The sequence below is a fragment of the Lates calcarifer genome, linkage group LG13, assembly GCF_001640805.2.
Source record: "Lates calcarifer isolate ASB-BC8 linkage group LG13, TLL_Latcal_v3, whole genome shotgun sequence".
Lineage (NCBI taxonomy): Eukaryota > Metazoa > Chordata > Actinopteri > Centropomidae > Lates > Lates calcarifer.
The window spans coordinates 22,979,138-23,004,169 of NC_066845.1; the positions used below are offsets into that span (position 1 = coordinate 22,979,138).

Consider the following 25,032-nt stretch of genomic DNA (forward strand, 5'->3'; position numbering starts at 1 on the left):
CAAACTACAAAAATTATTCTCTAGTTACACATTTGTTATGCCTCTATGCTGGCACAGCCAGAGGCATTATGTTTTCAGATTGTCTGTCCATCTTTCTATATGTACATCTGTCTTTCTTTCCCATTCTCATGAACACAATATGTTGGTAATGCCTTGAAGGAACTACTTTAAATTTGGCACAAATGTTCACTTGGGTTCAGAGATGAACTGAATGGACTTTGATGTTCAAAGGTCAAGGTCACAGTGACCTCACTTTATGAACACAATATATCAGGGATGCTGGAGGGACTTTCATTACATCTGGCACAAACATTCACTTGGACTTAAGGATTAACTGATTAGAATTTGGGGTGACCTCATAAAACATGTTTTTGGCCTTGTGAACACTGGGAGTGGTGAGATATAAGCACAGCGGGCTTGAGCCCTGATTTGTGGGGAGAATTCTTTAGTTTCACTTTTATTCATTTCAGCAACCTCTGGCAGATAACATATAAGCTGCAGATCAAACTCACAAGTCCTAAGTGACTTAGCAGTGAAGTTAATTGCATTTAATCAGTGGCTCTTGTTGCAGGATCATTGAACCAGAGGCTTTGAAGCAAGGGAATATGAGTTCTTTGGGATTCACCAGCAAAGAACAAAGGAATCTGGGCTTACTGGTTCATTTGATGACTACAAATCCCAAGATCCTCTACTCTCCCATTGGTTCTCAGGTGGATAAAGTGATTCAGAAGGCAAGTACGCAGCTTGTCTTTGGTCTCTGTGTATGAGCAGAAATGTTCACATTATTCTCGCAGATAAAGCCCTTCATCCTGTTCCATGCTGATTTAGTGTGTCTGCCATTTAGTGCTTGACAGGTTGTATAATCTATAGTGAGTTAACTAGTGTGAATACTGAAGTTCTTCAGATCTTTATTATTATTTTGGCCTTTAACTACTTCAGCATACTTTAATCTATTAAAACCATTCAACCACCAAAACGTTCAGCTCTTTTAGGGCAAGGGTACTGTTATTCAACTTTTTTTCCACTATTTATAATTTTTTTTTTTTAAATTCAGGTTTTTGTTTTAAAAAAAAATCCCATTCAGATAAATGGATGGAATGTTCAAATCTTTGAAAAGTTTCTCCTTTTTCAAACCTAACTAGTTCAGCATACTTTCAGCTAGAAACTTCATTTAAGCTTTACATAAGTCACAATCATTTCAACAATTTTTTTGATATCTTGTATGGTTTTTGAATGACAGCAGTTTATATTTCATGCTCATTTCTGACAGTTTCTGAGTTTATAATGGATGTCTATGGGGCCAGGCTAGAGTGGTGCATGACATCACCCACTCTAGCTTTCAGCCTCTCTGCTTTTCCTCAAATTTTTGTGTTTCAGCTCTGCTCCTGCCCATATCTTTTACTTCTCATACACAATTTATACCTCAAATTATGCTCTTTCACACAGTGTGACTGCCTAAGCCATAGGATTTACAGTTTTCGAGTAAGCAGCCTCTAAGCACTCGCGCCTCAATTTTTCACTTTATTTACACAAATGACATGTCTGTGTTCAGTAAAGTCTCCTGACACTGGTATTCACTGACTTCATTCGCTGATTTCATCAATAGGAGTTACGGTTTTTGAATTAATATGAATTCAAGGAGTGTGCAGAGCTAAATGTGGCTCTGTAGAAACTCAGCAGTTGTAATTACCATAGCAACCTGTTAGTGCAGTTAGACACATTCAGGTGATTGTGATCAGCTGATTAGAGACTTCTCTGATGTCTGTGGTGTTCAAACTCAAACTCTACTTTTCTGCTACAAACTGTCTCCACACCACATACAAGCCACATAGATTCACACACAGTTCAAATGTTTTCACTTAAAACAGGTTTTAGAGCAGTTTAAGTCAGGAGTTACAAAGATTTTCAAAGTAAAACTTCCAAGACAGTTGAGTTAAACGCAACACACTTATTCCTCTTCCTCTTACACAGAGATCATTGATTGGTGAATTACCTTTAAGCAGTGTTTAAGACTTCATACCTCTTTCTTTCCATTTTAACTGATTGAGTCAAATCCTCAGCAGTTTATTTTACTTTTACATTTTAACTTCCAAGTTTTGATTCTGCATTTAGCTGTTTTTTTCCATTCTGCTTCTGACCCTTTTTGGTTGTAACTACTCCTCCATACTTCCTGCAACACAAACTATTCAACTATAAATATGTTTGACTTTTTCAGGACATTTATGCTTGTATTTAACCTTTTTTCTACTATGTATTCTTTTAAAAATATTTTCGCTTTTTCTGAAAAAAATTAGCCATTCAAATGAATGCCTCCGCTATTGTTTTCAAAATTCAGCTTCCAAACTGGCCTCTGCATTTTGCTGTTTTCCTGCTATTTACTGCTATTTTTAGCACTGCTTCAGTGCAACTCTATATACAATGAGGTATAGTGTGAATGAATGTATTGCACAGGTAATGAGGTATAGCTATTTTGGTGCCATCAAAATGTTTAGCTTTTCCTGGACGTTTATGGTATTAACATTTATGGTATTTACACTACAATTTTGCTATTTTATTATTTTGCTACTGATATATTCTACAATTTTGCTATTCATATATTCTGCTATTTTAAGCATTGCTTCAGCAGTTACTTTTGGTTTTCAACTTTCTTCACTTCAACAATTTCTGCCATTTTTCAGCATTGCTTCAGAAATCCATTCAGCTATCAGCATTCACACTGCATTTTCTGCAGGAAATGCATTTTACCCTAACAATGAGCTAAAAGGGGCTTTAAGGCTCTGTAGTACTAAGGAGAATTGCAGGGTGAAAATTCTGCACATAGCTGATTAATTCAAAGATGTTTTTTAGACAAAAATGATTTTATCCTAAGTTTCATTTACTAGCTTTTCAAGAGCTTTCAATCATATCTCACAATCTTTACCTATTGTTATCTGATGAAGCGGTCCTTGACTTAAGATTATTTTGTCCAAAGTGAAGAATGAACTTAAAAGGAAAAGGGCCTGGTCACATCAGCATATAAAACAGGAACATGTCATAACAAAATCAGTGAACTGCAATCAGAATTTCAGTTCCTTTATAACATCTTTTAACCATTTTAAACTCACCTTTCTGTACTTCGACAAATGTCCACTGATTATGTGTTAGTTAGCACAGACTATTGGCAGCAGCTACAGACAGAGACAGCAGTGACTGTTAGAGAGTGAAAAATGAATGAATTTATACAAGAACTAATGAAAAAACTTTTGTGCACTTAGGCAAATGAGACATTTGCATTTGTTGGGAACGTGACACACTACACGCGAGTGTGGCTGAACATCTCCGCCCAGCTCAGGACTTTTCTGGAGGAGGGCCAGCTGCACAGCCACCTGGTGTGGCTACAGCAGGTACAATTACATACAAGTCATCTTTTCACATTATTAATTATACATTACTATCAGGATGTGAAAAAAATCTTCTGTGTGCTGATATTTTTCCATTAAGTCAATCTGTTCATAGTGTTTGGTCTTGAGTTGAGAGAGCACATTAGGCTGCATGCACCCTCTTTCTCCTCTCTATAGCTGTCCTCAGAGCTTCAGCAGCACCCTGAGCTGTTGAATGGTACAGACACTGAGCTGGTGCAGGGTCTGATGGAAGGAAACTACAGTCTTCCTAACACCTCCACCCTGCTGGAACAGCTGGACACCATAGACAATGCTGCCTGTGGCTGGACACACTTTATGTCTAAGGTCAGCATAGTGTAGACAAATCTAATTACAAATTGGTGTGACACTGACAATATAAGCATGAGAACAACTGATATCATCAATATAATGCAGTTTGTCTGATGAAATGTTTATTGAAAAAATGATTCGTGCAACATATTGTAGCTTGCCAATGTGACATCTGCATAAAAGTATGCATAGGTCTTTTCGGACATAATATCAAATATGCAACATTTCTGGTTTCATCTGTCTGTTGTACTTTGGGAATTTCAAACATACACTTCAATCCGAGACACTTACATTCAGGTAGTATGCCACTTAGATTTGGCAGAAAAGACTACTTTCCAGGGGCAACCAATTCTGATCATCATGTCTAGTTTCCAACAGAATGAACACTATTCTTCATGTTTTTGCTCTCTTGCCTGGACTGAGATGTTGAGATGGATATCAGTTTTATGTCTGTGTAGTTAAGTAACTGGATCAGGATGAATCGCTTCATTTAGCATAGAGACTGGATGCAGGGGAAGCTGACTGGTCCTGTCAAATAAAATAAAATAAAAAAAAACCACCTACCAACTCTGAAGCTTACTTAACGTGTTCTCATTTGTTTAATCAGTACACAAACAGAAATATAAGACATTTGTTTAACAAGGAGTTGAGTGCAGGAACAATTTATAAACAAACAGAAGCCAGACACAATGATTTCCAGGACACTTTACTAGTAGAGATAGGGTTAGAGATATGGTTTTTTCAGGGCTGATATTGATACCGATATCGATTATTAGTAGTCAAGGAGGCCAATAACCAATATTTAGAGCTAATATTCATTTGCAGTAAAAGTGAAAATATTGGCGTCAAAATTTTGAATAATACAAACTCCAACACTTTGTTTAAATGCCTTTAAGCATATGTTTATTAAACAGCTTTTCAGATTTGCAACATGTTAAAGGTTTTTTTTTTTATTTTAGACAATAGACATCTTTGTTTTAAAATTCTAACAAAAAGTGCAGGGAGCTCCCAGGCTCAGCAGCATGTCTTATAAATGTTGCAGGCCAAGCCTGTCCCTTTTAGATAAGTAGGATGCAGGTTATGTGTGTGTGTATGGGCCTGTGTATGTGGGGGTGTGTGCGTGACGTAGGAGGAAGTGCTCGCATGTAAACACAACAGGTGTGTAACCCCGTAGCTGTACATGGCGTACGAGTGTGTGTGAATGCAGCCGCAGCCACTGAGAATATAATCACGCCGACAACCAGGAAAATACGGTCAAGTGTACAACCTGCTGCAGAGTTCAATAAAGTGCCGGGTTCTCCACCGCAGAGCTGGTCCGGACTTTGTTTGTTGCTGTTACAATAACGAGCCACGCTAAGCTAAGGGAGCTAGTGTTATACCTGAGGCTGCCCAACTACGGTTCGGAAGCCGCGAGACGGGTCGGTAACATAAAGTTAAATGATGACTTAATTAATAGCTCCCTAAAGTTTTCTACAGTAAATAAAGTTTTCAAAGAGCTTCTCCAAACCAATCAGATGGTGCTGTGGGCGGGACAATGCTGGAGACAGAGTAGTGACTGCAGACAGAGAGGCTGTATCAGAGCCAAAATAACCCAGTTTTAAATTGATCTCTTATCGGCCGTTGGATTTAAAAAAAAAAGGCTGATGCAGAGATGCGTCAAAATGCTGAATATCAGCGCCGATAATCGGCCCGGTCACTAATCAGTCTATCCCCATTTACTAGTCATGGTGACAACAAGACTTAGGAGGTCATACAAACTGCAAAGGCAAGGCCAAAACCCCCCCAAAAAACACAGCTACTGCTTCCATTGCAAACAGTAATCCAGTGTGATGGTTCAATCTTTGTGCTGATCTCAATAGCTTCCTGCATGAATCAATCTCTGCTGTTTATTATTTGAGTGTTTGCTCTGTGCTTTTAGGTCAGTGTGGATGTCTTCAAGGGCTTTCCAGATGAGGACAGCATTGTCAACTACACCCTGAATCAGGCTTACCAGGACAATGTGTCTGTGTTTGCCAGTGAGTCATCCCTCTGTGTCAGGTTGTGATCATGATAAGTCCTCCAGTCTTAAAGACCATATAGGTTGTTTGTCATTACCCTCTGATATGACCCATAGGGGTTCACTTCCCGAATTAGCTCCTCTTCTAAATATTTAATGGGGTGACAATACTAAGGTAAAGGTTTAGATTGGTTTGGGAACAAAACATAACAACTTTGCTCCTCTCATAATTACCACAGCCCTTGGAAGGCTTTGTCACTTGAACATAAACAGATTTCATTTGGAGCATTTGCTGAAACGACTGATAACCAGTAGAGGTCACTTAACAATAAAACATATGGGGTTGTTTGCACAAACAACTTGTGGGGTCGTATTTGAATGGAGGACAGTCTCCTTACTTGATATCCAGAACAAAAACAGTCCTAATGTTGCCACACTGGCACATGGTTGGAGCAGCCTCCACATTTGGTAAGAGAGTGTGACCATAGTCAGGGCAAGAAAAAATGTGCCCACTAAAGAACAGACTACTTTAAAGTGCAGTGGACATTTGAACTGTAACTGACCTGATATATGCTCTTTTTCTTTTAAGGTGTGATTTTCCAGACTAATAAAGATGGCTCCCTGCCACCCCATGTTCTGTACAAAATTAGACAAAATTCCAGCTTTACAGAGAAGACCAATGAAATTAGACGGGCCTACTGGCGTCCTGGGCCCAACACTGGGGGAAAATTCTATTTCCTCTATGGTTTTGTTTGGATCCAAGGTAAGTGAATGAAATGCAATGTATCATGAGTGTTGAATATTCATTATATATGCTTGAGTATGGATTATATATATAAAGTTATATGTCCTATCATGGTTGGAATCACAAAACATGTTTTTTTTCATGTTTTTAATTTCTGAAATAATAATACTTTTTTAAATTCAATTCAACCCTAAATCTCAGTGACATAACATTAGTGACCACAGTGACAAATTTATGGTCCAGCTCTATTATAATTTAAAATGCAGAGCTCCAAGTGTTTGTTTGGCTAAACCAAAAAGAAGATTAGCATTGATTAAGCATTGTCCTGGTTACCCAGTGTTTTGGATAGAGACATAGGAAGGGGAAGCAGTGGCAGGTCCTCAGGGATTTATTAGCAGAGAGAGAAGTTTTAATTGATTTATGATATTTATGTGTGAACTGTTTTCAGTGTGTAGAAACCATAGAATCATTAATCAAAATGACAAGTTTAACATGGGCGGTACAGTGGTGCAGTGGTTAGCACTGTTGGCCTGCCCGGGGCTTTTCTGTGTGGTGTTTGCATGTTCTCCCTGTGCCCCTGCGTGGGTTCTCTCCGGGTAGTCTGGCTTCCTCCCACAGTCCAAATACATGCAGCTTAGGTTAATTGATAACTCTAAATTGCCCATAGGTCTGAATGTAAGTGTGAATGGTTGTTCGTCTAGATGTGTTGGTCCTGCGATGGACTGGCGATCTGTACAGGATGTACCCCGCCTCTTGTCCAGTGACAGCTGGGATAGGTTCCAGCCCCCCAGTGATAATGGATGGATGGACAAGTTTATCATACACAAGGTTTCTAGTTATTCCACAACAGTCTGTTGAGGTTGCACAAAATTTTACCAGCAGATAATTCATTATTATTTATTCTATTTCACCAGTCTTATTACCAGCCAACAGAATTTTCTTTAAAAAATAAAAGGTCTTGCTGGATGAATAATGTAGATAACCATGGAAGAAAAGAATTAAAGTGAATATAATATGGAACAAAAGTGCATCAAGCAGTTGACACCCTCTTCTGCTCCTCCTCTCTCACCAGGCCACACAAGTCAGGAAGATAGCAAACTGGTGGAGTTGATAAAATTACCTAGGGCAGAAATGTATCCACAATGATGCACTCAGGCAGTTGCCTATTTACACATCTAGCAGACATTAAGGAAGATTATCAAGTCTAATATTCATTCTCTTTTCAGCTCTAGTTTGGTCTCTTTTTATTTCTCTCCCTCTTACTCTCCTTCAGATATGATAGAGAGAGCCATCATCAATACCTTCGTGGGCCATGATGTGGTGGAGCCTGGTAACTACGTTCAAATGTTCCCCTACCCATGTTACACCAGAGACGAGTAAGAAATGGGCTTTGTATTTAGAAATGACACATATTGTACTTGGCAATAACAAATAGTGATTTGGCAGAAATGTTTTTGTTCTAAAAAAATCATTTGTATGCAGCTTGAGACACTGTGCATGTCAAAATGTTCATATAGACTGTGTTCTTCATATTTGGTAAATATATTTAATAAGTTACAAATTGGTATGTTAAAAATTCTGAAGATTTGAAATGTGGTCTAAGACTGTTCTGTATTTGGTCTTTACTTGATACCCTGTGTTGTCTTTTGCAGTTTTCTGTTTGTGATTGAGCACATGATGCCTCTGTGCATGGTGATCTCCTGGGTTTACTCAGTAGCCATGATGATTCAGCACATTGTGGCTGAGAAGGAGCACCGGCTCAAAGAGGTTAGACTGTATGATTGCATGTCTGTCACCAGTCTGCAGGGTCTGCCTTGGATCAACTGGTTAACACAACAGACTGGTGTTTGGTGTTTTGTTGTTAGTGCAATTTTTAAAGAATAGGTCAGGCAATATATCTTTTATATACATATACACTAATGCCCAAAAGTGTGGGATCACTTGGAAATTTTCTTGTTTTCCATGGAAACACACATGAAATTTGTTTGAATAGGAAATATAGCAAATATACAGGACATGCTGACATTGTCAGAGTTAGAAATAATGATTTTAATGGAAATGATGAATGTGTTCTTCAAATTTTGCCTTCATCAACAAACACCTTTTGCAGCAATTATAGTCTGGCAGACATTAGGCATTCTAACTGTCTGTTTTTCAAGGTAATCTGATGACCTTTCACCCCATGCTTCTTGGAGCATCTCCCACAAGATGGCTTGATGGAGTCTTCCTCCGTACCATATGGTCAAGCTGCTCCCACAACAACTCAATAGGGTTCAGATCCAGAGACTGTGCTGGCCAATCCATTACAGTCAGAATTCTGGCTGACTGCTTATTCTTTAAATATTACTGATGAAATTGACCCCAATCCAGTGCTGTCCACAGGGTATGGCATGGCATTGCAAAATCTTGTGATAGCTTTTCCTTCCTCAAGGTCCCTTTCACTCTATACAAATCTCCTATTTTACCACCTCCAAAGCACCCCCAGACCATCACACTGCCTCCAACATACTTGACTGATGGTATTAAGCACTGTTCTTGCATCTTTTCATCATCTCACAAATGTTCCTCTGTTTGATCCGAAGACCTCAAACTTGGACTCATCTGTCCACAACACCTTCTTCCAGTGTCCAATGTCTGTGCTCTTTTGTCCATTTCAGTCTTTTTCTTTGCAATTCTGCCATGAAGTCCAGCATCCTGAAGTTGCCTCTTCACTGTTGATGCTGACACTGATGTTTGACGGGTACTATCTAGTGCATTTGCCAGTTGACGACCTGTAAGGCGTCAACGGCTTTGTCTTAAACTACACACACTCAGATATTTATCTTCTTGTACAGTTGTGCATCGGGGACCGCCACTCCTTTTTCTGTCCTTTATAGAGCCTGTTTGTGCTGCTCTCTGAAGGGAGTAGTTTACAGCATGATAAGAGATTTTAAGTTTCCTTGCAATTTCTCACATTGAGTGGGGTTTCTTCAGCAAGAAATGACTGCATCCAGATCCACATGTGCAGGGAAAACCACCAAATGACATCACAGGAGCTTCAGCAGCAGTGGTCAAACCAAACTGGTGTCCAGTGTTCCACCTGCACTGTACGTGGCCGACTTTTAGATCATGGCTTAAGGTCCTACAAGGCTGTCAAGAAGCCCCTGATCAATGAGAGACAGAGGTTAGCCCGGCGTCATTGGGCCCAAGCACAAAAGAACTGGACAGCCAGGAACTGGAAGAAGATTCTGTGGTCAGATGAGTCCAGCTTTATCCTCCTCCTGATAATGTGAGGGTACACAGAAGGTCAGGCGAAGCATTAACTCCAGCATGTACAGTACCTACTGTTAAGCATGGTGGAGACAGTACCATGGTTTGGGGATGCATGAGTGCTGCTGGTGTTGGTCATCTCACTGTCTGTGATGGCACATTGAACTCTGCCAAGTATTGCACCATTCTCGAAACCCACATGCTCCCTTCTGTACGTGCACTGTTCCATCAAGGTCAAAACTGGATGTTTCAACAAGATAATGCCCCTCACCACACATCCAGGGCCAGGAGAACTTGGCTGCAGGAGCACTGTATCCAGGTCTTAGAGTGACCAGCTCAATCCCTGGACATGAGCTTCATTGAAAATCTGTGGTGGATTATCAAAAGGTCTGTTTCAAAGTGTAAAACAAAGAATTTAGAAGAATTAAAAGCAGTAATTCAAGAAGAATGGGACAAGATTACCCCTCAACAGTGTGAAAGGCTCGTGGGGAACATGCCAGCCAGGATTAGACCTCTACTGCGTGCTAATGGCAGGACTACTACATATTCATTTGATGATGTGATGGTTTATTTATTTTTTTGTTCAGTTTTGAACACATTCTCTGTTATTTGTTGACTTTGACACCGACAATGTTGAGAACTGACATATTCAAACTGTCTGAATATTGTGTGTGTGTGTATGTATATATATATATATATATATATATATATATATATATACATACATACACATACATATATATATATATATATATATAGAGAGAGAGAGAGAGAGAGAGATACATGTGTGTGTGCGTGTGTGCGTGTGTACCAAAGTAGGAAGATAAATAAATTACCAAACAAACTTATAGTGGTACATTATAGTACAGGTCAAAGTAGTTACAAATTCTGACGTAACCATCATACAACTTTCTCAGGTGATGAAGATGATGGGTTTGAACAATGCAGTCCACTGGGTAGCCTGGTTTATCACCGGTTTTGTCCAGTTGTCCATCTCTGTCACTGCTCTGACGGCCATCTTGAAGTATGGCCGGGTGTTGCTCCACAGCAACCCCTTCATCATTTGGCTCTTCCTCACCATCTACGCCGTGGCCACCATCATGTTCTGGTGAGATCTCATAGTACCACTAAACCAGCCATGAATTCCACACTTCTCAAAATGCAATTGTTTGCACAGCTCAAATGTTAATGTATGTGTTAATGAAACTAAAAGTGAAGTGGGGATAGTACATTAATACCAGCAATATACATGGCATGGAATATATATTTAGTTTTTGTTTTTTAAAAGTCTGTTATTGCCACGTTGATATAAAAATACATTAATACAGGAAATAGTATTAACAGATTATTATTTGTGTGTGTGTGTTTGAGTAACCTCTGGCTTCACGGTGTCAGACCAAACTTTCATTTGGTCTCATACTGAAGGAGTCATTTGACTCCTTCAATATGCTACTAAATAAAATAATGTAACCTCTGTTTTTCAGTTTTTTGGTGTCAGTGATCTACTCTAAGGCCAAGCTGGCCTCAGCCTGCGGAGGAATCATCTACTTCCTAAGCTATGTACCCTACATGTATGTGGCCATTAGGGAGGAGGTGGCCCATGATAAGATCACTGCCTTTGAGAAGTGTATCGCTGTAAGGCCTTTTCTCTCCCACCTTCTAATTAAAGTGTAACTATGTTGGGGCTCTGCTTGTAAAATCTACTCTGTGTTGTCACTGTTAAGTATTACTTCAATAATCCAGATGATACTTCAGTGGATAAATTCTTGCCTCACTTGTCTCCTCCAGTCTCTGATGTCCACCACAGCCTTTGGCCTGGGCTCCAAGTATTTTGCACTGTATGAAGTTGCAGGTGTTGGCATCCAGTGGCGGACCATTAGCCAGTCACCAGTTGAAGGTGATGACTTTAACCTGGGTTTGTCCATGATGATGCTCATCATCGATGCCAGCGTGTATGGCGTTCTCACCTGGTACATAGAGGCTGTGCATCCAGGTATGAACTCATTGCCCTCTGAATCCCCATCATCCTCAGTTTTTATGTTCCCATACCGGCTACAGCTATGGCTGGAAGCACGTGGGTTATCCATTTGTCCATATGTACCATTCTCGTGACTGCAATATCTCAGCAACGCCTTGAGGGAATTCTGTTATATTTGTTTCAAACATTAGCTTGGACTCAAGGATGAACTGAATAGATTTTGGTGGTCAAAGGTCAAGGTCACTGTGACCTTGCATTTTTTGCTTCTTAAATGTGATATCTCAAGATTGCCTTGAACAAATGATAGATTAAGTGGTTTTCCTCTCTTACAGGAATGTATGGGCTGCCCCGTCCATGGTACTTCCCCCTGCAGAGGTCCTATTGGTCAGGCAGTGGACGTGTTGAGACCTGGGACTGGCCATGGTGTGGAGGCGGGGCTGCCAGGCTCAGTGTGATGGAGGAGGATCAGGCTTGTGCGATGGACCAGCGAAGATCTGGTATGGACAAATAATCATTTGAAGCTGAAGAGGATAGCTTGTGGACAACATTTCATGTTCTGTAATTCCACTTCCACTATCCATCCATCTATCCAGTATCTATACCACTTACCCTTAAGGGTCCCAGGGGTTGGGAGCCAATCCCAGCTGACAGGTGGGGTATAACCTATATAGATCACCAGTTTATCACAGGGCTTCCACTTAACCAACTCAGACTTAGAAATATGGCATTCTATAATAATGTATTAAGTAACACACACACTTCTACTTGTGCAGTAACAGTAATGACTTACCTACTGTTTGTATACATTCTAGTAATCATCTATTTGCATATGACACAGTTTTCCTTCCCTATTGAAACTTTCCTATCAGTACTGATATAATTGACACCACACTCTTGTCTGATTTTAGTTCCTTATTCAGCATCTACACAGCAAAATCGCCAGTGTTAAATTATCAGTGTTACCTGACATTAATGGTGGTCAGTGTTATTTTAATACTTGATTTATCAAAACTAACACCCCTAGAGTAAATTCCTGAAAGTGTGTGGATGCTGTGGAATTTGGTCGTTGCAGGTATGTCCACATAGGCGGCACGGTGGTGCAGTGGTTAGCACTGTCGCCTCACAGCAAGAAAGCTCTGGTTCGAGCCCTGGTTCGCCCGGGGCTTTCCTGTGTGGAGTTTGCATGTTCTCCCTGTGCCTGCGTGGGCTCTCTCTGGGTACTTCGGCTTCCTCCCACAGTCCAAAGACATGCACGTTAGGTCAATTGATGACTCTAAATTGCCCATACACAGCAAAGCTGCCAGTGTTAATTTTTCAACTCTTACAGTGTTGAAATAACTCTGGGTGAGTGTTTAAAAAATAACACTTTTAAAAGTGTTGACATTGAAAAGAGTGGACATATATAGATAAAAAATAAATTTAACACTCTGAGTGTTAATTTAACACCGGTGATTTTGCTGTGTAGCTAAAGGTGAATTTAGTTTGCATTGAAGAGTTACAAGTAAGAAAAGCTACAGCAAAATCTCTCTCCAGAAACAGTGTCCTTGTTATTCTGAATGAATCACACAATGATTTGTCAGCAGATTTAGAAGAGACTATCGAAAGTAGTTGAAAGTAATCCTAATAAAAACAATTCACAGTTACATCTTTGGTTTATCCAAAGTAACAGACACACTGTGTTAATGACAAACAAAATTCTATTCATTGTTTCAGATTAGTAGCATAAATCTCATACACTGACATCCCCATCAAAAACCAGAACTGTCTACAAGGATAGATACAACTAGATAGATTTTTTTTCTTTTTTTTGAGTTGAAATTTTCATAAATAATAAAAGTATATTTAAAAAATGTGTTTAAATGTAGTGACTGAGGACATTAGGGGAATGACATGACAGATATGCTTTGTGTCTGTTTGTCATTTGACCTTTCTAAATATTTTGAATAGCTTATGACTGTCTGCTCAGTGTTTAATCCAAATCAGAAATATAGTTGTTTGCAGCCCAGTTTGAATTTGTGAACATTAGGTCATAGCATCAGTTCTTGGTCAATAAGAATTGAGAGATGGAACTATTAATGGTTGTGGTTGTGAATCTTGTATCAGGGATTACTTAATATACACAAACTGCACCAGATTCAATACTTGGAACTCCTTTAAAAGTTTTGTACATTTCTAAGCTCTAAAGGTCAGTGTGTATAGTATATGATCACAAAATGATCAGGTAAGAGAAAGAACCAAGAGAAGAAAAAGAATAACAGAGAAAGTTATACGTTTCTTAAATATCTATTTTTATAATTAAGCAATAACTGTTCTATTCCACTTATTTCTTCCTTTCTCATTATAACCCCAGAAGAGATGCGGGGCATAGAGGAGGAGCCCAGCCACCTCCCATTGGTGGTGTGTATAGACAAACTGACCAAGGTGTACAAGACTGGCAGCAAACTGGCCCTCAACAAACTGAGCCTCAACCTCCATGAAAACCAAGTGGTTTCCTTCCTGGGACACAATGGCGCTGGCAAGACCACAACCATGTGAGGGGGACTAGTGTGTGTGTGTGTGTGTGTGTGTGTGTGCGCGCGTGTGTGCGTGCTTGTGCATGTGTATGATATTTAATGTCAGCAATTCGCAATAGAACATAAACAACATAACAGATGTTGAAACTGAGATGTTTTGCCACTTCATGGAAAATATTAGTTCATTTTGGATTTGATGGAGGCAACACATCTCCAAAAAGTTGGAACAGGGGCAACAAAAGGCTGGAAAAGTAACTGCCACAAATAAAAAACAACTGGAGGAGCATTTGACAACTAATTGGGTTAATTGGCAACAGGTCAGTAACATCACTGGGTATAAAAGGAGCATTTCAGAGAGGCAGAGCCTCTCAGATGTAAAGATCGGCAGAGGTTCACCAATTTGCAACAAACTGTGTCTAAAAATTGTGGAACAATTTCAGAAAAATGTTCCTCAGTGTAAAATTGCAAAGACTTTGAAGATCCCACCATCTACAGTGTATGATATCATCAAAAGATTCAGAGAATCAGGAGGAATCTCTGTGCGCAAGGGACAAGGCTGAAGGTCAAAACTGGATGCTCATGATCTTCAGGCCCTCAGGCCGTTTTTGGAGATGTGTTGCCTCCATCAAATTCAAAATGAGCTAATATTTTCCATGAAATGGCAAAATGTCTCAGTTTCAACATCTGATATGTTGTTTATGTTCTATTGGGAATAAAATATGGGTTTATTCTGTTTTTATTTACTTTTTTGGAATTGGGGTTGTATTTTGGTTTTAATTGGATTTTGTTTGAGTTAGGAAAGGATTTCTTTATGTCAAGTATGGACAGGAGTAATGATGACATTTACCAAAACATCTGTGAATGTGTGAGTGTAGTATTTAGATAGAAAAGAATGTGAAGCTATTCTTTAACAAAGAAGCAGCATTAGGGAATATTCAGTTTGCATTAGCAGCAACTTAATATACTGTGGTTCTGATATAACTGCATGAGAGTGAACAATAAACATTCAGGCTGATGTAGATTAGATAAAATGATAGTAAAGCTGGATTATGTACAGCATGGTTTCCACGTAAATAGGCAAATAAAATCCTCTGGAATTCATCAATAATAAAAACCACTAAAAAGAGGTAGTTACTGAATGTAAATACTTCAAACTATTGCTGGAAAAAAAGCACACCTTTCAGGTTGCAAGAGTGCAGGTCACAGTAACATGATACACTGGTATCAAATGGGAATATGCTTCATTATCCTCTGAAAATATTAAGCAGGTTACATAAAGCTGATAAATTATGAAATCCATTCTATCCACCCATTGTCTGTACTGCTTGTATGTAAGGGCTGCTGAAGCTGGGGTACACCCTGGACAGATCGCCAGTCTACAACAGGGCTAACATATAGAGACTCACATTCAAACCTATGGGAAATTTAGAGTCACCAATTAACTTGCATGTCAGGACTGTGGGAGGAAGCAGGAGTACCTGGAGAGAACCCAGAAAGGCACAGGGGGTAGAAAATCCGTGGGCAAACTGGGGTATTTTTACTAAACACCCTGTTATAACTGTGAACAGTAAGTAAACAAGCATCAGCGGAGCATTTTAGAGCAGATAACCAGACCATAGGGTAACCCAGTTTCCAAGAGGAGCCCAGCTGCAGAATCCCCCACGGGCGGTTATGGTTTCCTAGTGGGACCTGCCTCTGGTACTGGAAGTCCTTGGTCTCCCTACTTTGAGCCTCTGGATCAGTCCAGGATAAAACGGTGGTCAGCGAAGGTTGCTTTTTTCTGGCAATAATATCAGCAAACAGTGTGAGTGAACTTCACACCTTTTCAGTGAGTGAAGCATGAATTCACTGGAACTCAGATGGCACTGGTGTGGAAACTTGATTGAATTGCTTGATTGTTTTACGAATGCTACTTCTACTGACCAACTTCATGGAATTGCTATAGGTCCATCCTGACAGGCTTGTTCCCACCCACCTCTGGCTCTGCCACTATATATGGTCATGACATCCGCACAGAGATGGAGCGTATTCGTCAGAACCTTGGCATGTGTCCCCAGCACAACGTCCTGTTTGACAAGCTGAGTGTGGAGGAGCACCTGTGGTTCTACTCCAGACTCAAAGGCATGGCTGAAGAAGACATTCGCAAGGAGATGGACAAGTCAGTACAAGTTTACTGCATCTTTGTTAGTTTAGTTAATGGAAATGCATTCCTTTATCTGTGACAATTGCAGTACGATGAAGATTGTCAAAACAAAATGCTAAGTATACAGTGATAACAATAAAATACCACCTCATACAACCAGACAAAACCATAACTTCACAATTATTGCATATCTTTCAGCTATTCTCTTGTGTTAAGAAACCCTGTACTTTTGACCTGATAGCAACAACTTATATTCACTAAAAAGAGGATGTCATACATCATTGAGAATTGTTTGGCCTTTTCACCCAACACTTAGCTAATGACAATAGCAACAGCTAATGAACTCAACACTCGTTCATGTTTATCTGATTATCTGATTAATCATGTATATCATGTGTTATAGTTTCGCAATTTCCTGTTGGGCAAGAGACGCACAGTATCAGACTGCACCAGACACACATACACACACAAGGGACTAATATGGTAGAGTTGAGTTACCCATACCAAGAGAGATAATGCCAGAAGTGGAGTAATCACCATGATTGGTTACTAAGTGGCATACATGCATAGGGGAATGAATCTTATTGTTGGATAACATCGAAATGGTAGAGGTTTGGCTACCACATGCTTGTAACTAATAACCTTGTGTAATTTGAAATGTATTCAGTCGTGTACTCTACAGAGACAAACTCACGTCTCAAGTCTTCAAGACTTTTTCTGCAGAAACTAACAAATTGTTTTGGTGTGTGTGTGTGTCTTCAGGATGATTGTTGACCTAGAGTTATCAAACAAGCGTCACAGCTTGGTGCAGACTTTGTCTGGTGGGATGAAGAGGAAGTTGTCTGTGGCCATTGCCTTTGTTGGTGGCTCCAGGGCTGTCATCCTGGATGAACCCACAGCAGGGGTGGACCCCTACGCCCGCAGGGCCATTTGGGACCTCATCCTCAAGTACAAACAGGGTGAGTTGAGGCTCAATAGCAGATGACATGTTTACATTATTCTTCAACAGCTGTTTCTCATTGGTACTCATGGTACTACTCAGCCTAAAGTAGTTTTGACAAAAAGAAACTTGTACTCTTGGTGTGCACAGGGATGCTGTGTTTACTTAAGATCCTCCTGAGTTTTTAGATACTCCTGTAACATAAGAAATGACCATGTTGTTCCAATTATTGTTGTCAAAGGGTGTTCATATAGCTCTTAGAAAAACCATGACCTGGATAACTGAGAATCTTCACAGACATGTTGCTACTCACTTTGGGATGCACACCCTTCAACTGCTGCAGGAGTAAGAGAGGATGTCCAGAAACCTTGCACATAACAGAAACCACTTGCATTTACACTTGAGATGCAGACAAAGAAAGAATTCCTCAGAATGGGCAGAACCACCTGCTCAACAAGAGAGTGAGACAGGTTCATTTCACCATTGACACTGACACTGGACACCCATTCACACCATTACTCAAGAATGCTCGAGGTGTTAATGATCCCATGAGAGGATAAATTCCTGGACTCACTACTGGACATTTAAAACCAAAAAGGCCTTTCAGATGAGAGATGAAACATCTTCAAGAACCTCAAACAAGTAAAGTTGACTTTGTATAGCACTTTGAAATACAGGATCTTGGGCATCCCATAGGTGAATGGTTACCACATGGGCCTCAGTGCTCTGAGCACGAGTCCCTGGTTCAACTCCTGATCCGGGTAGACCTTTACTGTGTGTCACTCCCCTACTCTCTCCCCATTTCCTGTCTCTCTCTCTACTGTCACTGTCAAATAAAGGCTAAAAAGCCCCCCAAAAAATAATAATTAAAAAAAGCAAATACAGGATCTTTCGCACATCAAAGAATTCCTTGACTAACTTTTCCCCATTGTAGAGGAAGTTGCCATCTTTAGTCAAGAATATATGACATTGGTAGTTTTTATAATTGTTGCCTATATGAAACTGTTCAGCATCTCTTGATACAGTTGTGCTCATAAGTTTACATACCCTGGCAGAATTTAAACCTGTGTGTGTCAACTTGTGTGTATGTTATCAGGCCAAAACTTCCATCAGGGTCATTTTTGTAGTTTCTGTTGTCATTATGATTTAAAAAAAGCAATGTGTTTCTCTTTATTGTTTGATAATAAATGGCTTCACCCAACTAGTAACCATGAGTGAAAGTAAAATTGTATGTATTATTATTCATATTCTCTGAAAAATAACCAAGAAATCACAAATTCTGCTAGGGTATGTAAACTTATGAGCACAACTGTATGTAACAGTCTCCGTCTGTTATCAGTTTTCCCATTATTGTTACAGTTACTTCCTGTTCTTGTACAAACTAGCTGCTGTAGGCCTATATGTGTGTACCTCTGACACAGGTCGTACAATTCTTCTGTCAACCCACCATATGGATGAAGCAGACCTCCTGGGAGATCGCATTGCCATCATCTCACATGGGAAACTTAAGTGCTGTGGCTCACCACTCTTCCTGAAGAGCACCTACGGAGATGGATACAAACTGACTCTGGTCAAAAAGCAGAGTGAAGGCAGAGGTATGTGTACATACAAACGTGTGTGGTTTCCCTCTGTGAGTTTTGCCCACTAATAGGCTTATTGACAGATTTACAGTAAAATTGACAGAAAGTGATATCAGTGATGTCATCTGTTATGTAAAGGACATGTCTTGGAAAAAAAGGATTTCAAGGTTCCTTACAGTAGAACTGGAGGCCAAGGTAATGCCATTAAAAGCAACTATATCATCAGATAATGTTTTTCTAAGGTGCTTAGGGCTGACTACAGTAACTTCAATTTTGTCTGGATGTTGATGTAAAAAAAATAAAGGTCATTAAGGCTTTTATGCCTTTGGGACATGTCTGAGTTTTGACTATCTGATTAGTTTCATTTAGCTTCATAGATACATATAATTGGGTGTCATCAGTTAATTAAAAATTAATGTGGTGTTTCCTGATGATATTGCCTAAAGGAAGCTCATGTAGGGTGAAAAGTATCAATCCTAGCACACAATCCTTCATAAGTAACTTTTGTGTGCATGGTTAACATCATTGTTAACATGAACAAACTGGAATCTTTTAAGTATGAACCAGCCCAGTATAGTTCCTTTAATCCTAATGATGTGTTCCATTCTCAGCATTCTCACTGAAAATCTTTAAACATACAATTCCTATCCAAATAATGATGTAAATGGTTTACATACTCCTTTTGCAACCAGGTTTCAGTAAAACAGAATAAATCAGTGTGATGATCAGTTATCAAATCATTCACTAATGAACTATCTGTCTGTGCACTCTATTACAAGCCTGCATTGCCTCATTACAAGCCTTATTTCACTGGCACTATGGAACTATTTTCCTCTCTTTCCCCTTCTCCTAAATTAGAGTTGACCTTTCAGTCGCTCTTCTCACTTCAGAGCAGAAAGACTTACTCCTTACTGCTTTATGACGATGTAACACCCTCACAGTGCTTCCCTTCTCCACCTGCAAACATCTGCCAAACAGACTTAAAATGGGGAAGTGATCACTTCCCATGGTGTAACAATCTATGAGGTGCCACACCCAGCTAACTCAGCCGATGCATAAGTTAAATCTCCCCTGGTGGATGTAAAACATCAATAATTTAAGTATCATCACCATATTCCATTTGGTCCCAAATAATTTTCACCCTTCTTAACTCCTCCAATCACAAGAGCCCTCTAAGCGGCCTGCACCATACCTCTTAATACATCACTGTATTATGTTTGTCTACTAATACATCAGTGTATTATGTTTGTTGTAATGTATAATGGAGTCAGTCAATAAGCTGTGGACTGAACTTTGTTTTTTTCTATAGTTTTTCAACATTTTGGTGAGTCTGCACAATGAAAAAATCATTCTGCATTAGCTGCTAGCAGTTCCTGTTGGCATGTTGGCATCATGGTTGTACATACAGCAGTTGCTTGAATGATAGATATGACGCAAGGTCTTAAAGTAGTGCCCGTTTTACTTTTTCCGAAGCAACTTTGTAGGTGCTCCTCAGTGGACATCAGAGATAATATTTTCACTGTAAAAACTAAGCCACATTGATTACAGCAGTCTGTGTCCTAATTGGTTTTTGACTGACAGAACTGTATTTTCTTTCTTTTCACTCTTTGCCATTTCCCTTTAATTATCCTCTACTCCATCCATCCATCATTTTGCATCTTTTCCTTTCATCCTTAAGGCCAGGGCAGCCTGCTGGAGCTTCCCTCTTCTCTGTCTCCGTCCTCTTCTCTGTCACCTTGCTCAGAGGCTCGGGTCACCCAGTTTATTCGCCAGTTTGTGGCATCCTGCCTACTGGTGTCTGACTCCAACACTGAGCTGTCCTACGTTCTGCCCTCCGAGGCTGTAAAAAAGGGCTGCTTTGAGAGGCTGTTCCAGGTACACATACACAGACACACACAAACATTTCTTGTTTGTTTATGTCAAATACACAGATGTGGACAAATTTTTTGGTACCTTTCCATGAAAAAGAAGAACCCACAACTATCTCTGAAATAATGAATCTGACAAAAATGAATGGCATCAGTTATTGTTTAATCTAAATAAAAATGGCATGAACAAAAAAGATGGTACCCTTAACTTAATATTTTGTTGCACCACCTTTACCAGCAATCACTGTCAACAAGCGATCACAGTAGCTCACAATGAGATTTCTGCATCTGGTAACAGGTATTTTTGGCCCACTCTTCCTGAGCAAACTGCTCTAGCTGTATCAGGTTTGAGGGCTGTCTTCTGCACACTGCATTTTTCAGATCTTTCCATAAATGTTCAATCGGATTAAGATCTTGACTCATAGAGGGCCATTTAAGAATAGCCCAATGTTTTTTTTTTTTTTTCCAGCCATTCTTGAGTGCTCTGCGTGTTTTGGGTTATTATCCCGTTGGGGGACCCATGACCTGCGACTGAGGCTGAGCTTTCTGACACTGGGCAGTATGTTTCTCTCCAGAATTCCTTGATAGTCTTGAGCCTTCATTGTACCCTGCACAAATTCAAGGCCCCCTATGCCAGACACAGCAAAGCAGCCCCAAAACATAACAGAACCCCCTCCATGTTTCATATTAAGTATGGTGATTTTTCCGTCTGTGAACACAAAGCTGATGTGACTTGCCAAAAAGCTCCAGTTTTGTTTCATCAGTCCAAAGGACATTTTAGCAAATTCCAGTCTGTCTTTTTTTCTGTTATTCTTTCAGTAATGGAGTTCTCCTGGGTCTCCTTCCATGGATCCCATTGTTGTCTAAAATATGACGGATTATAGTCAGATAGTGAATTAACTTGACCTTGGAGTTCAGCTTGACTAGCTTTAGATGTTTTCGTTAGCTCTTTGTCTACTATCCACACTATCCCTCTGATCAACCTGGGGTTGTATTTCTTCTTGCAGCCACGTCCTGGGAGGCTGACTACAGTCCTGTGGACCTTTATACTTTTTAATGATATTTGCAACTGTAGTCACAGAAACATCAAGCTGCTTGGAGATGCCTTTACCTTTAAGATGGTTATCTACAGTTTTCCTTCTGAGCTCCATAGACAGCTCTCTCCTTTGCTTTTTCTGGTCCATGGTCAGTGTGGTGCACACAGTGATACCAAACTACACAGTGGCATCTTTTCTCTCTTTAAACAGGCTGATTGGCTAATAAAAAGGCTGAAGGTTGAAGCATGATTAGAATGCAATGATTGATAATCTTTTTTAGAGGAACCAACAAATCTGTCCAGGCTAGTTTAAGCATACATTGGTCATCATCATTTCTTTTCACAATTTTATCAGTTTTCTCTATCACATACTATAGCCAGGCAGGTATATATGAGACTATCGCTTTTAATTTAATTTTGTTTCAAAAGCCTGTAAGGGTACCAACAAATTCGTCCATGTTTGTATATATGTACCCAATGGTACCCAAACCCAATGGTCACTATGAATGAGATCCAGAGTTCTCCACAGGAGATCAAAGAACCTTACAGAGGGAAGTGGCCCTCTTAGACCATGAGAAACTCCTATGGCCTGATGAAATGAAGATTGGAGTATTTGGCCACAATCTCCAATGGTGTGTGGGAGGATGGAGGAAACCAGGCACTGATCATCTCATATACCAGGGGCGTCAAACTCAATTTTATCCCAGGCAACATCAGCATTGTGGTTGACCTCAAAGAGCCAGTTATAACTGTAATATTATATCTCGGGCAATTTATTCAGCCACAATAAAGCTGGCTTTCATCGCTGCATCATTTTTTGCTGTAACTTTAGCAAACATATTCTGCTGAGAATGCAGGCTGCTTTTTAATTCTTGGACCTTCTGTTGCTTTTCCTGATGGCTATGGTTAGCATACTTTGCTTCATGCTCTCTGTCTAAGTGCCGACATAAATTGTATTTCTTAATGCCACTGCCTCATAGCAAAGAAGACATACCAACTGGTCTCCATTAAGCAGAAACATGTATTTACTTTCCCAGCTCTCATTAAACTGCGTTCCCTCTGCATTAACTTATTTTTCTTGGACATTTTGGGACTATTTACATTTTTCCATCAACTCCATCACTGACTAAAAAAACACAGTCGGAAATGGCTGATATTGAGACACTGCCATCCAGTGGCTAGATGCTTTCATTGCACAGGAAACAAAATCGAGATGCATTTACTGTCCTCCTATAAAGCACTATAGCACTGTATTTTACAATAATCACAGTCTTTGAGAGCTCTCTCTGGCCACATGAAATAAAGTGGTGGGCCTGATTTGGCCCGTGGGCTTTGAGTTTGACACATCTGTCATATACCATTCTTACAGTCAAACACGATGGTGGCAGCATCATGCTGTGGGGATATTTTTCTGCAACAGGGACTGAAAGACTAGTCAAGATAGAGGGACAGATGGTTGCAGAAAAACATAGAGTAAACCTGAATGAAAACCTTTTCAAGAGTGCTCTGGATCTTAGGGCTTTAACAAGACAATGACCTGAAGCATGGAAAGAAAACACAGGAGCGGCTTCGGGAAAATTATGTGAAAAGTCCTAGAGCAGCCCAGCCAGAGTCTGGACCTGAACCCATTTATTTGTAATAAATAAAAACACTCTGGAAATGTTTTTGTGGACTATTGTGTGTAGATTGGAGAGAAAAACATATATTGTGTGTGTTTGTAAAAAGTGCTACTGGGCTATATGTCACAATTAATCATTTTATGGTCACTTCTGCTGTATGTGCCTCCAGGCTTTAGAGCAGAGCTTGGATAGCCTGGCCCTGACCAGTTTTGGGGTGATGGACACCACCCTGGAGGAGGTCTTCCTCAAAGTGTCTGAGGAGGACCAGTCACTGGAAAACAGTGATGCTGGTGAGACCTCTCCTGTGCCTCCAGGTAGCACAACACCTCCAAGTTTTTAGCTTTCATAAATTAATCATGACTTTCTCCACAAAAATAGATATCTGAAAAATGTGCACTATCTATGTTAAAGGTGAAGCATTGTTAGAATTGATTTTTTGGCACAAGGCTGAGATGATAATCTCTCACATACTTTTCTGTTCATCTGCAGACATGAAAGGTTCTCCAGGGGGCAGCTCAGTGGGGAAATCCTCAGTGGGTTCAGGAGGCCAGGGGGGGTCACAGGGTGAGACTGGACCTTCAGTGGAGAGTGAAAAGCTGGAGGTGGAGCTGAGTAATCTGGTGATGTGCTCCAGGATGAGCCAGAGCCAGTCCTCCCTGAAATCCTCCTCATCCATCGGCTCAGTTAGGGGCGATGAAGGGGGCCTCTATGCAGACTACTATGGAGATTACTGTCCGCTCTTTGACAATGGCCAAGAGTCTGACTCTGCCAGCCTGAGGGGTAAGACAACAAGATGGCCTCAAGACTACTGCAATCAAAAGGTGTTGATTTTACTGTTCACACTGGGTCTTATACAAGAACCACTCTTATGAACAGACCTATCCTTAAGTGGCATGTATACATGAGATCTAAGAGAATGCCTTGATCTGAATGAATTTAGAGTTTAACTATGTTACTGAAACCAACTAAAATAAAGATGAAACTTAAAAAATAAAGGAAATGGTAAGACTGTGGCTAATGAAGGCACCAGGTTCAGACAAGGATTGCTGCAGTTTGATCCTTTTTTCACCATGGGTCCTACAGTGTTATAGTACTGAAGTCAATCATTTCAGTATTTTGCCACTTTGTCATTTTCATGTGGTGTTTCCTTTCTTTCCAGGTCATGCAGAGAACCCCTTGTCCCCAGAGCCCAAAGTCCAGGAGGGGCAAGGTAGCTTCAAGTTGGAGGGTTGGTGGTTAAAGCTAAGTCAGTTTCATGGCCTAATTGTGAAGAGGTTCCACTGCGCCAAGAGGAATACCAAGGGCCTCTTCTCACAGATCCTCCTACCTGCTTTCTTCGTTTGTGTGGCCATGACTGTGGCCTTATCTGTGCCTGAGATTGGTGAGATTTTACCAATATGGTTTAGAGTAGGCTTCTATCTTGATTTTCAGGACAGGTAATTAACAGGCAATGCATTGAGAGGAAAAGCAGGTGAATGCACACTGTTGTACTGCTGAAGTGTGAAGTGCAGTTGATAACAACAATGAAGACAGTTACTGGCAATGACAGTTTTGCACAGAATTTACTGCATTATTCTGCTCGATTTGGAGTAATTACTTTCATCCAACTGTAAATCAGTCCCTGATTCATTGGCTGAAAGGTTAACAAGTAGGGC

At 40.1% G+C, this 25,032-nt stretch overlaps 1 protein-coding gene across 2 annotated transcripts in view; it reads left to right on the forward strand.

Moving 5' to 3' along the window:
• Positions 1–25,032, forward strand: part of abca2 (ATP-binding cassette, sub-family A (ABC1), member 2) — an 82,946-nt gene that overhangs the window by 30,451 nt on the left and 27,463 nt on the right. For both annotated transcript variants that reach the window (XM_018668901.1, XM_051075019.1), the window contains exons 10-28: positions 572–731; positions 3,255–3,383; positions 3,558–3,725; positions 5,629–5,725; positions 6,296–6,469; positions 7,725–7,827; positions 8,104–8,218; positions 10,618–10,808; positions 11,185–11,335; positions 11,489–11,693; positions 12,011–12,175; positions 14,029–14,209; positions 16,137–16,349; positions 17,097–17,293; positions 18,696–18,869; positions 20,533–20,729; positions 23,547–23,691; positions 23,867–24,157; positions 24,537–24,758. In XM_018668901.1, coding sequence (XP_018524417.1) covers positions 572–731; positions 3,255–3,383; positions 3,558–3,725; positions 5,629–5,725; positions 6,296–6,469; positions 7,725–7,827; positions 8,104–8,218; positions 10,618–10,808; positions 11,185–11,335; positions 11,489–11,693; positions 12,011–12,175; positions 14,029–14,209; positions 16,137–16,349; positions 17,097–17,293; positions 18,696–18,869; positions 20,533–20,729; positions 23,547–23,691; positions 23,867–24,157; positions 24,537–24,758 — 3,278 coding nt within the window. The remainder of the gene's footprint in view (positions 1–571; positions 732–3,254; positions 3,384–3,557; positions 3,726–5,628; positions 5,726–6,295; positions 6,470–7,724; positions 7,828–8,103; positions 8,219–10,617; positions 10,809–11,184; positions 11,336–11,488; positions 11,694–12,010; positions 12,176–14,028; positions 14,210–16,136; positions 16,350–17,096; positions 17,294–18,695; positions 18,870–20,532; positions 20,730–23,546; positions 23,692–23,866; positions 24,158–24,536; positions 24,759–25,032) is intronic.